The sequence below is a fragment of the Coturnix japonica genome, chromosome 2 (assembly GCF_054131305.1).
Source record: "Coturnix japonica strain WE chromosome 2, WE-NBRP24, whole genome shotgun sequence".
In the NCBI taxonomy this organism is placed as follows: domain Eukaryota; kingdom Metazoa; phylum Chordata; class Aves; order Galliformes; family Phasianidae; genus Coturnix; species Coturnix japonica.
In genome coordinates this window covers 28,887,178-28,902,132 of record NC_140664.1, presented here as the reverse complement: position 1 = coordinate 28,902,132, position 14,955 = coordinate 28,887,178, and the positions used below count along the sequence as shown (strand labels likewise).

Below are 14,955 nucleotides of genomic sequence, written 5' to 3'. Positions count from 1 at the left end.
CACCATTTCACATCTGGAATAAAAATAAGCACCACATCTATTTTTGACTAAGCCAAATCCCTGCAAGAGAATCCTGGAAAGCTCAAAACTCTGCATAAAATTGTTTTTAATGTAATTATTAAGAAATTGAGAAAAATAAAACATTTCAGTCTTAAAATGGAAAGTCTGCTGACTTCTGAAAGTTTCCTCAACAAACACAACAATGCCTATAGTGGTTACATGAGCCTTAGTTTAATTGGAGTTAATGGACACTTGGAACACAGCCAGAAGCATCCCAATTCTTTTCTTTTTCTCCCCCATAATTAGTGTAGAAATATAATCAGACTACTCAGAGTAAGACATATCTCTGGATCATCCATAAACTTCATTATATGGTTTTGTGACCCCAGAACAATTATATCTATGTACATTAGACAACGAACTTCTTGAGAAAGCAAATTAAATTCAAGGCAAACTTAGATTTATTTCATATTTAAAACCACAAAAGTGAGGGTGCCTGAACCAGTCTGTCATATCTGCTAAGAGATGTCTATGAATTTTTTCTAAGCAAGTAATATGAAAATAAAAATGCAACCTTTCATTCTCTGTAACTTTCAGATGCTATGAGGGAGCCTTAACAGCACTGTACTGTAGCTGTCACTTACGTATTATGAAATATATATACAAATAAATAATGTATGCCTGAGAAAATATTCTCTTTATGAATTTCTCTATGCAGACCTATAGTAACAGATTGCAATCATCTGTATAAACATATTACTTAATTAAATAATTACCATTGAAATCAAATACTCTGCCAGTTCATAATGATCAAACAAGGCCGTCCTGTGAAGAAAAAAATGCAAAGTTACAGTAATACTAGGCAACGAATTTTCAAACCAAAAGGTAGAATTTTTCTCTATTCAGTAGAGAAAATGTCAGATTTTTGTCTGTATGACATACATTCATTAAAGAACTCCATAAGCTTCAGACCTGGATCATTCCATGCAAAATGTGAGCATCATATCCATTTCACTGATTGTTTAAGAATATGAGAACAAGAGTAAAGACTCAGCTAATACTCCATTTTGACTGTAGCAGACAACTTGAGAAATGTAAGAAAAATTATTGTAATATACCGCCTGACATAAACAGTTAATTAGCATATTCTAAAGTCATACCTCTGTTAAGTATTTCTACTGAAAAAGACTAAATGTCTAGAGGGCTATTCTATACAGAAAATAGAATAAACAGAAACACCAGCTCCAACTTTGCAGTCATTGAGAAGTTTATCTACTTGTACCTGAACAGATATAAAACATTTTTTGGGAGAAAGAATATAAGTTTTGGTGGTTTTTTTTTTCTTTTTTCTTTTCTTTTTTTTTCTTTTTAAACAGTTCATATTCCTTTTCACATACTTTCTGGAAAACATAAGCCTCACTAGATGAGGACATTTGTTGTATAACCTCAGAAGCTGTTAACAAATCCATACATTTATCACTTTCTTATTCTTTACTATAGTGAATTTTCAGTACAAACTGTTAGTGACCATCCTTGGGCATGATTCCAAGGTAATTAGACCATGCTACTTTTATTTTGCTATCAGCACCAAAATCTTCAATGTCCTGACCAAATTGCTGATACTTTCATACTATACAATAACCACCTCCAGTCTCACAGAGAAGTTCCAATACATGTGGAAGGGTGTATTCAAGTACACTTCATAAATTGTCATTAGATCTGTAAAAGACTAACCAAAAATATTGTGCCACTGAAGTCTGGTAGAGAAGTGTCCTACCTGTGAAGCAATGTTTCCTTATTCCCATCTACAGCATCAATAATGGATTCGTCACCAGCATAGGATGACATCATTAACTTTACAATCTCAGTTGCTCCTTGAGTGGCAGCAAAATGAAGCGCTGTGCATTTTTCATTCTGTAAACAGGAAAATAAAGTAACATTCCAAGTCAGCTTAGTCTACAACCAACTAAATATGCTAGCAATCTAGCCCAGGATTCATGCATAGGAACTTAGGAGGTACATGATAAAACTTCAGTCTTTAACTAAAGTAGTGGAACTCTAAAGATATATTTAAGGCCAAAATAGTAACGAGATGATAGTTTAAAGGATTCCTGCAAAGCTTGTTATTATCCTATATCAAGCCCCTAGAATACATGATCCTGAACCTCAACAATGTTTTGTACCTGTTTAATCAAGAAACACACACAGCATCCTTAAATGGAAGAGATGAAGCAAAGGAAAACCACAGAAAAACAAAAGGCAGACCAGAACAAATGAATAAGCAAATAAAACTACCTCTGTAATGTGTAATAAAGAAACTGCATGATCTTGACTTCCTTATCTTATTTAGAAGCATTTCATAAATGCAATTTTCTGCAGGGTTCATTAAAAACGACTGGGACTAGAAGCTATTAAACTATTATAATCTGAACAGTCATAAAAATTATTAAACATTAAGTAAACGATTGGAATGAGATTTGCCAAAACATAAATTCTTTTAGCTAAATAGGACAAACTAGCTTTGATACATGCCTGAGGATCCCGTCTTTGTGCTTTTCAGAACCAGAAATTTCAGTGACTGCATTGGAATGGGCTTTTTCACAACTCCATAAACATTCTTAAAATGGTTCTTACCTATTGCAAAACGGTCAGCATGAACCGCATCACTCAAGTTGTGTGTTCAAAGAAACAAATACATAAAAGCTACACTGTGGTATCTCTGGTTTCATGAGTTGATTTCAGCCTTGCAAATAATTTGAGTAATGTCAGATATTTTCAGAACTGTCTACTCCACATGAAGCCTGGAGCAGGTCTTTACACCAGCAGTATCACAGTGCAGCAGTAGCATTACAAATTTGTCTAAGTATGCAAGCACAGAACTATAATGACCAGGGCAGGGCTGAGAATAAACAAAAAAATGAGAATGTGTCAAATCAGAGACTCGGTATCTGGCAAGAGATGACAGCAGGTAAAGAATTTGTGAAGATGGCTGTACCACTGGTTCTCAAGTCCTCTCCCGGATTCCATCTATTTATGACTCAAGGACTTCTTGAGTCAGACAGAATGCAGGATGAGAGAATGTATTCAGTAGTTATGAGCAGATCTTTTCTGCCATGGATTTGTTCAAATGTGTTTTGAATTCACTCAGTTTTCCCATTACCTTATGTAATTTATGTAAAGAAACCAGCCATTTTATCTGTTTTGAAGTAGAGACATGTTCACATTTGCTGCTCCCTAGCCGTTATATTGGGAAGTACAACAGGCTATGGTTATGTTATTCTTCTGTCATACTATTCTGATTTTTAAAGACATCTAACCTACTTCTATCAAAACTATGTTCCACACTATTGCAACATTTACCTGTTTTAGATCAATTTGGGCTCCAAATTCAATGCACATTTTTATCATTTCCAAGTCTCCGCTTTGAACTGCCAAATGAAGCGGACTGCACTTCCCATTATTGGTAAAATTGATGTGAGTTTTAGCAGAGTGACCCAATTCTTCACCTGAAAGATGAAAATAAATTTCAGATTTTACAGCAAGAATGAAATAACAGAAGCAATTGTTTTTATTTATTTATTTATTTATTGACAAGCAAATTAGCTGTGGGACAATATTCTCCCACTCTGAACACAAACCCTTTCAAACCCTTCATTAAACAACAGATGGTCAAACGTTTAGGCACACAGCCACACCTCTAGAAAAGTTACTAGCATGTACTGCCCACAGGGCATTAAGTTGCTTTAAGTTCAGTCACAGCTTCAGTTCTTGTTCGCAGTCCTCTGAAATGTAAAGGAATACATTACTATAAATAATGAATCATATTGACCACTTTTGAACAAAATTATTTACCTTTTTTTAAAAGGATTTCCATACATGTTTTTGCACCTGAAAATGCAGCAGCATGGATGGGCATGCATCCCGTTTTGTTTGGTTTACATATTTTTCCTCCGTTTTCAATCTGAAAATTAATACCTAGATACAGTTTAATGACATAAAGAAAACTCTGAAAAATGAACATATTGCTGCAGATACAGCCTTTGTTGTAGCTGCCTCTTTTTTTGCATTCCATATGCATTGTGAAGTTAATACACAGGCATATTTTATCTTACCTCCTATACATAGATGTGCTTCCTTCTGTTTAGTTTTCTTTTTTATTATCTTCAAGATACCTGTTTCCTGTTTTACACTCAGATATATTTATGTATGGTCTTAAAAGACTAAAGTTGTAGCCTTAACAATAATAACCTGACTCACACATATCTTCATTTTTTTCCCCCACAAAACAGGCAATATTTTTTCACATATGTCCCTCAAAGAAGTAAAGGAATTTAAGTAGGCCTGATATTTTTTCTAGTTTTATAAACTACAAAATATGACATCTCACTTTTTCCAAAGCATATATAGCTCAGAGACTGCAGAACATACTTAAGAATTACTCCCACTGTCTTTTCAAACAGCTTCCATGTATCTCATGAACAGTTTTATTTATGCTCCAATAGCATATAAATGAAAACTGTAAAAAAGAATAACATAGGGGTAGAAAAAACACCGGGCATTTCAGACCAAAAAACCTAAAAGCCCACATTCTTTTTAAATTCTGAGTTTCAATTTTTTATCAGCTGATAGTGCCTTTATTTAATGAATGACATGAGGCTATCTCATTAAAACAGCACACATACGCATACGCAAAATAACTTAAATGTTGAGTCCATGATTACCCTTCCCTCTGTTAAACAAAGAACAAGAAACAGCAACGCTGTGTCTAGACAAACTGAATCACATCCGAAGGTGTGATAATTATCCTTACCAGGAGTGTTAGTGCTTCAGGATTGTCCTTATAACATGCTACTATTATAGGAGTGTTTCCTGCTTCACCTTCCAAATTAACGTCTGTACTGCTGTGCTGGACCAAAATCTAAACATTTAAGAAAACATGCAGTCATCCACAAAGCCTATTCCATTATTCTAGTTTTTCTTTCTTTTTTTTTTTTCCTTTTTTTTTTTTTTTCATGGAAAAACGGTCAAAAATGCAAAAGCTGAGGAAATTAAAAATGAGACTGAATGCAGAAATATGAAGGTGAAAAATGCTGGTGAAAACAAACAATTAAAATTGTTTATGGTAGACAGCTGAGTAGCCAAGATAAATGTTGCAAATAACCCCAGAGTACCTTAGAAGTTTTATGCATGTGTTACAGCTGCATTCATTTGGTAAATTAAATAACTTTACAAATTCTAAGCTCTTATCCAAATATTGCAAATGGAATAAAACCATTCTCATTATACATGGTCAAATGACCAAAGAATAAAAAATAAATTAATGTTGAAAAGAACATTTTATGAAAAAATTCTTGTGTTCAGAAAAATTTAAAGAATTCTCCATGAAGCTATTACAGTAACACAAATATTGGTATTATGTAAAATCAGTTCTTTATTTACTGTCCTGAGAAGACCCAAACCTTTCTACAAGCAATGTACGCTACACATGTTTGCCAAACAAAGCATATGAGGAGCTACGGTCCAGGATACAGCATATATAAACAAGGTCTTAGTGTTCTACACACAGGTGCTGCTGAGCTGCTTATCAAGTCTGTATATTTATGTGGACTTTAGACTTACCTTGACAATTTCATTATGCAGGGACTGTATAGCCATATGCAAAGGTGCCATCATATTGGAGTTGAGAATGTTTGGGTTGGCTCCTCTGCTGAGAAGTAAACTAACACTTTCAACTTGGTTTTTCCTTGTAGCCCAATGCAGTGGGGTATTTCCAGAAGAATCCATCACATTTAACACTAGATCAAAGGAGTGCAAGCAAAACAAAAGATAGCAAAATCATCAAATGCTACAATCACACTGTAGAAATAGTGTTTTCAGCAAAGGTTTAGATCAGTGCCAGCAAACTTCTTTAAAGAAGAAAAAGATGACATTTCATATGATGTGGTATGTTAAATTAAATGTGCTGAAAACAGTGTATTGGTGAGAGAAAATGTTCTATTAAAAATATTAGTATACTAAAATAGCATAGAAGCTTAGTAACATTAGGAAACAGCAATAAAATTTCTTATTAGATCTTCTGTAATTATAATAGTAGAAGGATGGGAAGAAAGAAACACTTGTCTATTTCTAGCCCAGTATTACATACCATCTTTTTTACCCCAAGAGTTCTTGATTTACCTCTTGCCTTGCCTCATCTTGCTCCTACTTTCTTTGATGCTGCAGCCACTGCTTCAGAGGCCACATAGAACAAGTGAGCACAGATAATTAAAATATAAGATAACAAAAAACTGCCTGCAAATTTAGATGATTACTGAGAGGTAAAACAGTTCATGTCAATTACAGAACTGATTTTTTTTTTTACGTATATATTTATTTCATTTGGAAACAAACTTCAAAAAAATACTCTACATCAAAAGATTATAAACTGAAAAGAATAACATTTTTTTTCAGACAAAATAACCTAAAATTATATTGGCCGCCATTTAGAGAAAAGTGAAAAACAACTTTCCTGTAGCATTTGCTTTGCCCAGTAGCCCTCAGCCTAGAAGTGGAAGTTATAGGCAGTATCATAAAGCTGACTAATGATTGTTAAACATCATTTCACACAAAGTATCTTTTTCCACCATTCAAGGCCCCATGATGATCTTCCACTTCTCACTTCTTCCCTACCTGTCTTCAGATGTCCTAGCTCATAAACGGTTTTCTCTCCCTACTGTTAAGTAAACAAGAGTGAAATTATAATAATTTAACAAACTACTACCTCCAGGGTACCTCTGTACTTAGCCTTACTTCTGCATATGTGTTTCCTGAAGGCTAGTAGCATGCGAGTGTCTATAGTTTAACCAATGTAACTGCATCCTAAAATTACTGTTTTATAAAAAGATATAAGAACTCCACTAAAACAGGTCTGAATCATTTACGTGCAATCAGAAAATATTCAACTATGTGTTAAATTGACTTGGAAGTATTAATAGCTTGAACAACGAGTATGAGAAACATAATTACTTTGAAGTTTCCAGTGTTTTAAATGTAAAAAGGAAGACAAATAATTCATATAAAAAAGATACCCAGGATTACTGTAGGCTCATTACAGGCTTTCCATATCAGAAGACTGTAAACCTGAGTCCCAAATAAAGTAAGAAAGATGAATCAAATCACTGCAATGGAGATCAAACACTAACAAAACAATAAGGGTGACACAAGTCATACCCAACACACTGTGAAATGTGACAGCTTGAACTCTTTTTGAACGTAGAAACATAACACATAACAACTCAGCTTCAGCTGGATAGCAAACACTGATTCTTTAAACTGTGCTGAATAAAATAATTGATAAGATATGTAATACCTTCAGAGGAAGAATCATCTATGATCAACTGCATCAATTCTATCTGGCCTCCTTCAGCAGCATGATGCAGTGGGGTTGCATTTAATTCATCCACTTTGGTGAGTCCAGAACGGTTCTTCTTAATGAAGCTTCGCAGCCTACAGGCGCTTCCATCTGAAATCACCTATTTTGGACACAAATTTTCTCAGTTATTTTCATAAAAAAATAGGCAAATCCTGATCAGATCAAGTAATCTGAGAAACTGAGATTGACTTAACCGACAGAAAAACAGACCCAGATGAGAAACAGAACAAATATTAACAAAAATTGAAGCAATTCTGAATATCTTACTTCACCTTCTACAGTGAAGATGATCCTTCTACCACAGAAAAACTCTAACAAAAAAAGTCATCACTTTCTCCTACACCTCTCTGCAGCTGTGGCCAAATAGATGAATTTAAGAAAGGGGAATAAATAATAATTTTCTCCTCTTTGGGACATTTCTTCAAAGACTGACATTGTGTGCTGGGCTTTCAAGAAACAAATAAAACTTTTTCTACAAGATCCCTTAAGCCATAAAGACCAAATAATTTTTTGCTGTCATTGATTGAATATACCTTATAGGGCTACTCATGCAAACACTTAAGCATGCATTTAACTTCTTTTGATTTAATAGTCCCATTGACCTCATTGGGGTTACTCATGCAAATAATGCTACAAATGTGTTTAAAGATTTAGGAGATTGGTGCCAAATGCGGGGGTAGCGTCTGCTTCAAAAGTGCAATTAGAAAAAGCTAATATAAAGCATGTGATACCAATATGAAATGAGTGTTTGGAATGACTCAACTGTCATAAAAATCAGAGGTCAATTATATTCACAAATATCTACACATATTATGCACTCTAAAAATGTACTTAAGAAAACTTTATTATAGAGCCATATATACAGGCAACCAGGCAAACAATCTTGTAATCCTCCTTACTTTATAATGTAATTTTAGATGTAATGAATTTTAAATCTTTCCCATGATTTAGATCACATTTCATGGCTCTTCAAACTGGGACTTCTTATCAGTTTAAGACTAAGTAGGGCTGAAATACTGCACGTCGAGAATTTCTAACACCAAAAACAAGACTGCAGAGCTTTGTTAACAACATAGGAAAGGAAGGAGAAAGTTAGATGCTCTGTGTAGTTATAAAAACAAACAAACAAAGAAAGAAAAACCAAAAAAGCAGAGCAAGGCTTTCACCTAACAGCAGCTCTTTCTGTTCCTCGTGACCAGCTCCAGGGGGACAGATGACCCTCAGAGCAGTACGGTCCCAGAGATCCAGCTGCCCCAGACTACAGCCAGCACACAAAAAGTGGTTGAAAGACTCTCTTGAGGTCACAAAACCCATCAATGCTCTTGTTTAGGGAACTTTGGAGATTTTTATGAATGGGTTCTCATTTGTACCACAGTCAACTTCTTCATTGGCTTAACTGTTCCTACTATCAAAAGATGTTCAGTCTAGATCTCCCTCACAGCACAGGAGTACATCACTTCTTGTGTACTCTCTATGGAAGTGGGGTTGGAACTACATGATCCTTGAGGTCCCTTCCAACCCAGGTAATTCTGTGATTCTGTGAAGTGGGCACTGGCTGCATCCTGCCCGGCAGCAATTTCATGTTTGAAAGCTGTGATGCTTCCCTTTCCCTTTATACGAGTTTGCTTCACCTCAACTTTCATTTTGGGACAATTCTGCAAGGCAGACAGTCTATTTATTGCTGTATCAACCTCCAGTCAACGCAGCACAGCTCTTCACATGAGCAAGGGGAGAGCACAGCCCTCAAGAGGACCACTATTTTATTGGTCCTATATAACTATTTTAGTGGTCATTATTTTAGTGGATCTCTTGGTCAGGAATGCTCTGTCTACCCCAGGTTCCCATCAGACCACCTTGCAGCCCTCTTTGGGCTTGCACCTTGCACCACCAGCCCATCTTGCCCAAGCCCCGCACAAACTTCCCAGCCCTGGGTACCAGCTTTTCCCCCTCTGTCTCCACACCTCCCCAAGGGACCACCGTCCCCACGCACCTTGAAGACATCTTGCGAGGCGACGGAAGCGGCATCGGCCTCGCAGACGACGCCCTGGTAGGCGCTGGAAGCGGCCGCCTTCTCCCTCGACTGGCACAGCCGCCACAAAGAGCGCTTCATGGCGCCCGCCCGCCCGGCTCCGAGCAGCGCCAGCCCCGCTCGCTCCGGATACCTGCGAGGCGAGAGATCGACTGAGGGACGGCTCGGAGGCAGCGGCAGAGGAGGCGGAGAAAGCAGGCGGGAGCTCTGGCCGCTGCCCCGGGAGGAGAGCCGCTCCTACACCGGGGCGGGCTGCTGCCAGCGGGGCGGAGGGGCAGTGGGTTGCGGGAGCCTCTGCGTGGGGGTGCTGCCTCCACTAGGGCTGGTGTGGGATGGGGCCGAAGGGTCACGGCTTTTTGTTTAAAGTCCCTCAACGTCTGTCGGCGAGGCAGCCCTACAGGTCAGCGTGACTGTAAATGCAAAGCCTGCAACGATGTGCAGAAAGAAGGGGAGCCAGAAAGTTCAGCAGCCGAGTGGGAGCCTTCCTGGGCACACGGTGCGATCTTAACGAGGAGAAAATCTCCTCAGGATGGGCTGGGTGAGGAGGGTCCTGGCCGTCGATCAGCAGCCCTCGATCCCACCAGGCTGAGCTCTCCCGAGCTGACACGCTTTTCTGCCAGTGACTTCTCAACTTCTGCTTGGTCCTCCCGAGAGGCATTTGTTTTACCAGTAAATCTAGACCAGTTTATGAAAAGAGTAAAAAGAAGCATTGCAAAATATTTCAAAGGGTTAATTACGAAAGCAACGTTAACAGAGTCATCCTGAGCATCCTGTAGCTCAGCGGAGCTGATGGTTTACTCACTGTGATAAGGACAGCTAAGCCAAAGGTCAGCCCTGCAGCTCCAGCTCAAGGCAGCAGCTGGGCAGATGCTTGGAAAACAATGGGAATATGTGGGATTGCTTTTTGCCAGAGTACTGTGTTTACAGTACACAACAGCTAACAAGCTTCCCCACCCAGGTGTTGCATCCAGCTCAGCCTGTTTAGTAGCTATCAGTTTGCAGTTCTCCATTACTTCACTCAATCCTTTTGGGAGCCCTTTTTATGTTGTTTGCTCCACAACACCCTGTGGCACTAAGTGCCGTAATTTCATTATGTTTCTCATTTTTATCCCTGAAAGTGTTCATAATTTCAAAACCTTTTTCCGTCTCGGTTTGCTAATGAGGCATCTTAGGGAATCATAGAGTCATTAACATTGGAAAAGACCACTAAGATGGTGCAGTCGAACCTTCAACCCATCACCACCATGCCCACTAACTTATGTCACTCCATGCCTCATCTACTCTTAAACACTTCCAAGGGACAGTGACTCCACCATTTGCCTGGGCAGCTCATTCCTATGGGCAGCCTTCCTTTTTGTATCATGAACAGCCTCATTCTGCTGCTCTGTGTCATTCCTATCTTCCTTTTGCCTAGGTGCAGAAGTCACAGTAGACTCATGCAATACTATTAGTTCATTTATTTCCCTTCATTCTTCTGAATGTTCACAATGATATTTGCTTTTTGGAATGCCACTGAGACTCCAGGGAATTGTTGCTACTCCACCACAAACCCTTTTCTGAGTGGTGGTAGTATAAATAACATTAATTGTTGTGTAAGGGCACTTAAGCTTATGTTTCCCCTGTGTGCCCACTTAGCATTTATCAGTGTTAAATTTTACCTGCTATCGCGTTACTGTGTCACCAAATCTTGTGGGAACCCCAACAATTATCTTCATTTTTTGGTCTTTCTTAAAATTTCTACAGTGCCATCCAGATCACCAGAATATCTTTACACTCTTTAAGGAAGTCTGGTTAATACTGTGAAAAACTAGAAGTCATGATCCTCAAACAACCAGTCTTTAATTTATTTTCTTGAATCTGAGAATGCTGTCCTCTTCTGATATTACTGTTAGTTTTCAGTCTTCTAGTAAACGTTCTGAAGATCATTCAGACTGTGAAAACTAATAGAAACACTTTTCCCAGGAGGAATCAAATGGGATTCTAAGTAGGCTGACCACAGCTTTTATTTCTACATAATGATTTGACATAAGGAACTAATTCACGTAAGTAGTCAGAGAGTAACCTTTCTTAAGTCTGTTTTTCCCAAGAGTAGATTAAAATGCATTTATACCATTTTATTTCAAACATTATCTTGCTAATGGCGGGATAGCAGATCCATTATCACAAGCAAAATTCACTAAAGGTGACTACAGAATAACATTTCATTAAAAATTTGATTGTTTAATAATTAAATTGCATATACAGGAAATATGTGCCATTCCAGTTCAGTAGCTTTAGTAATAGTGTACTGCAATTTTGTTAAATCTGTAGGCATAGGAGCTTCAAATTTAACCAAATAACAGTAATGAAAAGGATGCACTGTAATTGTACTTTACAAGTGCCTTATTTGTCAACAGCATTATACAAATTATGATATATAAAATGATATTTAGGATCTTGTATTGTCAGTTTAATTCATTAAGACAAATTAATTCCTGATGTTACTCCAGATATCAGTTACAGTCACCCAGAAATTAATCTGAGCTACTGCATAAACAAGCATGAATACCTTATCTCTCACAAGTTTTTAGAAACATGCTTGTTCTTACAATGGAGAATAAAGTTGTATTTAACTTTCATTTTATACGTATTGCTAATGAATACTTCATTTTTTCTTCTTTACATTTTGCAGTAGTAAGAAACATACTGTAAAGCTCAGAAGAATAATTTGAGTTATAACACACTTATTAAATTCTTCATTTAAAAAGAGAGAGAGAGAGACTTTAGAAAACAGTAATTCATTCCACTAGGATTCTGCGGCCTTTTTTTCTCACCTGCTTATGCAGGTGAGTGGTGACCCAGGTACCTGTTTCAAAGAGTAATCCTGTGAAGAAGGGAGCTTATCAGTTTATTGCAAACTTCCAGCATGGAGCCTCTTACATATCGAGTACAGTGGTGGGAAAATGCACCATATGCCTCTCTCAAACTTTGCCTACTTCTTAAAAAAAAAACAAAAAACAATCGTGGCCACAGTATGGTCACCTGCTTTCTGGTATTGATCTGTTCTCCTGTTGAAACTGTGCCAACATGGAACCATGGAATGGCTGAGATTGGTAGGGACCTCTGGGTTCACCTGGAGCAACCCCTACTCAAGCAGAGACACCCAAAGCAGGGAGCCTAAGGCTGTGTCCTAAGGCTTTTGACTGTCAAACTGCTACTGGGTAACTTACCCTCTTTTCCTGCCTTCAGGACAGCTTTTGCAGTCTTACATTCAGCTGCCTATGGCTAAACCCAGCTACAGTCTGAAGCAGAAACCTCAATCTTGGTCATCCCATAACAGTCAAATTTAGGAAAAGACAAACTTATCAGCCTTCAGAAACTTTCTGGTCAATAATGTCCAGTCAGATTTAAGTGTGGTTTTTGTGGACAAATTGATTTCCATTCTGGATATTGCAAAGATGTGCCTCTAGTTGTACCAGCTCTAAGTAATGGGATAAAGTCAGTCATGAAATACAGGTTCCTCAGGATATTTTACATAAAAGATTTAGGCAAGGATTTGTTTCAGACAAGGCACACTCAGATTTAAAAAGCCTAAATCATACCTGCAGTCTAAGTTATGAGCTTTCTTTCTGATTGGTGATACCTTCAGAAAAAAAATAGTTATTGTTATGACTGTATCTCTACTCATACTGCCATGTCTCTTGCAAATTCTTGTTTATATCTTGTACATCTTTGTTTTTCTAAATGTTCTCTTTTCTTTACCTTACATTATTTTCTTTCTGAATGTATTATTCAGCTAAAGTCTATTTTTCCAATCATTTCTTCTAACTATATCTCATTTTTCGTACTAAGAGGATTTGCTTCTCTAACCTCCTTGTGTACAGAGTTTCTGAACCTCTGTTCAGAACCTCAGAACCTCTGTTCAAAACCTCTTTTGCCTTGCAGTACCAGCATTTCTAAACTCTGAACACTCTGTGTAAGTATTTGTCAATAAAGAATAGAATCTATATTGCTGAAGCAGCCAATGCTCTTTATGGATATCACAGACTGGTATAACACCAGTTATAACACATGCAATTACACTGGAATTCTGAAGCAGACCTTTTGGTGTATTAAACCATGCTTTTGTCAGAATAAGAAAAAAGATTTGTTAAAAACAAGAATTCTGAAATTTTATGTTGTGTGATGCAAAATAACTAAGATAATTTTAAAACTGATAAAGCTCTTGAAAATGGGGCTCTATGTTCAATTCAGTGACAAATATACACATCTGAATTAGTAAAATATAGAAAGATAAAGTTTCATTTTAAATTAGTTCAAAAATACAACTCAGGAAAGAAGAGAAAGATCAAAAGATTCTTATGAAATGTCTTTACATTCAGTATTTAATATGTTAGATAGTCTTATGAGTTGCTGAAATCTTGACTTCGTAGGGTGGTAGTAATATCAAAGTCATTCAGATGTTGTGTTTCACTAAGAATAAATTCTGCTTGTTTATTAAATGGAATAGGTATAATAATTGTTTGGAAAGTAATTTCAGTGTCATATTTAGTAGACATGAATTGATGATCAGAATTTATGTGATAATAGCCTATTTTGGTCACCAAAAACATAAATCATTTACTGACAAATAGGAAATATTTAGCAGTAAGATTGGTGCAATATTTAGATATATTTCTTTGTATGTATCTATTGAAATAAATAAATAATGTTTGGTGGCCTAAAGAACACCTAGGTTGTGGAAAAGATTTGCCAATAAAAAAAAGTGTAAAGTCTTTCTGAACATTAAAGGATGGCACATTATTTTCCTGACTGAAAAAAAAAATAAAATAGTTTTTATTAAAATTCACTAAGATTGATACCATGCAGTCCTCCAAATATATGAAATTATGCCAAATTTACATTTAAATACAAATTCCGAATATTTTATCCTATATTTTTAACAGAACTCCCTAATCAAAATAAGAACAAGCCCAACAAAATTCTGAATGACAGAATTTGAGCTACAGGAAAACTGTATTCTGCTTACCATTCAAGAAGTTTGCAGGTGATTTCTCTCAGAAGCAACACATATATAAAGAAAACAAAGATATGACTGATTCCTTATCTGATGCTTATATCAGTAAATTCTTGTGACATGTGAAGCCACCAGGTATGTCATCCAGTGGCTTGCTCTGTGCAGCCAGACTCCTATTTAAAAGATATGGAATGCGTGGCTCAGCATGGGAGGAGCATCGGTATTCATCAAGCGATACTTGAAGCATTCTTTTCTTAATATTCTCATCAAAGTCCAACCATTTTCATTCCTGGCTGCAAATGTACCTTTTGTACCAGAAGTTTTTTCTAATGCAATATCTTTGAGTAGTTTCAGTTTTGTTAGGTAGTCACTGGAGGGTTCTTGTTTACCTACTTGCAATGTACTAATTGCTTTTAATGGAAAATCTAAATATCACTGAAGAGGAATACTGTCTACTTATGAAGATTCACTTTACTAATAAATGTTTCAAAAATCAGAGTTGGCACATAAAAAGTAGCG

At 36.9% G+C, this 14,955-nt stretch overlaps 1 protein-coding gene across 1 annotated transcript in view; it reads right to left on the bottom strand.

Moving 5' to 3' along the window:
- The window catches only part of TRPA1 (transient receptor potential cation channel subfamily A member 1), a 39,567-nt gene extending 25,007 nt beyond the window's left edge, over positions 1–14,560 (bottom strand). The window contains exons 1-9 of the mRNA XM_032442756.2: positions 14,449–14,560; positions 9,402–9,573; positions 7,349–7,511; positions 5,620–5,795; positions 4,811–4,918; positions 3,853–3,961; positions 3,361–3,506; positions 1,778–1,914; positions 777–825 (exon numbers count right to left, since the gene is read on the bottom strand). Coding sequence (XP_032298647.1) covers positions 777–825; positions 1,778–1,914; positions 3,361–3,506; positions 3,853–3,961; positions 4,811–4,918; positions 5,620–5,795; positions 7,349–7,511; positions 9,402–9,521 — 1,008 coding nt within the window. The 5' untranslated portion in view covers positions 9,522–9,573; positions 14,449–14,560. The remainder of the gene's footprint in view (positions 1–776; positions 826–1,777; positions 1,915–3,360; positions 3,507–3,852; positions 3,962–4,810; positions 4,919–5,619; positions 5,796–7,348; positions 7,512–9,401; positions 9,574–14,448) is intronic.
- Positions 14,561–14,955: the final 395 nt, after the last annotated feature.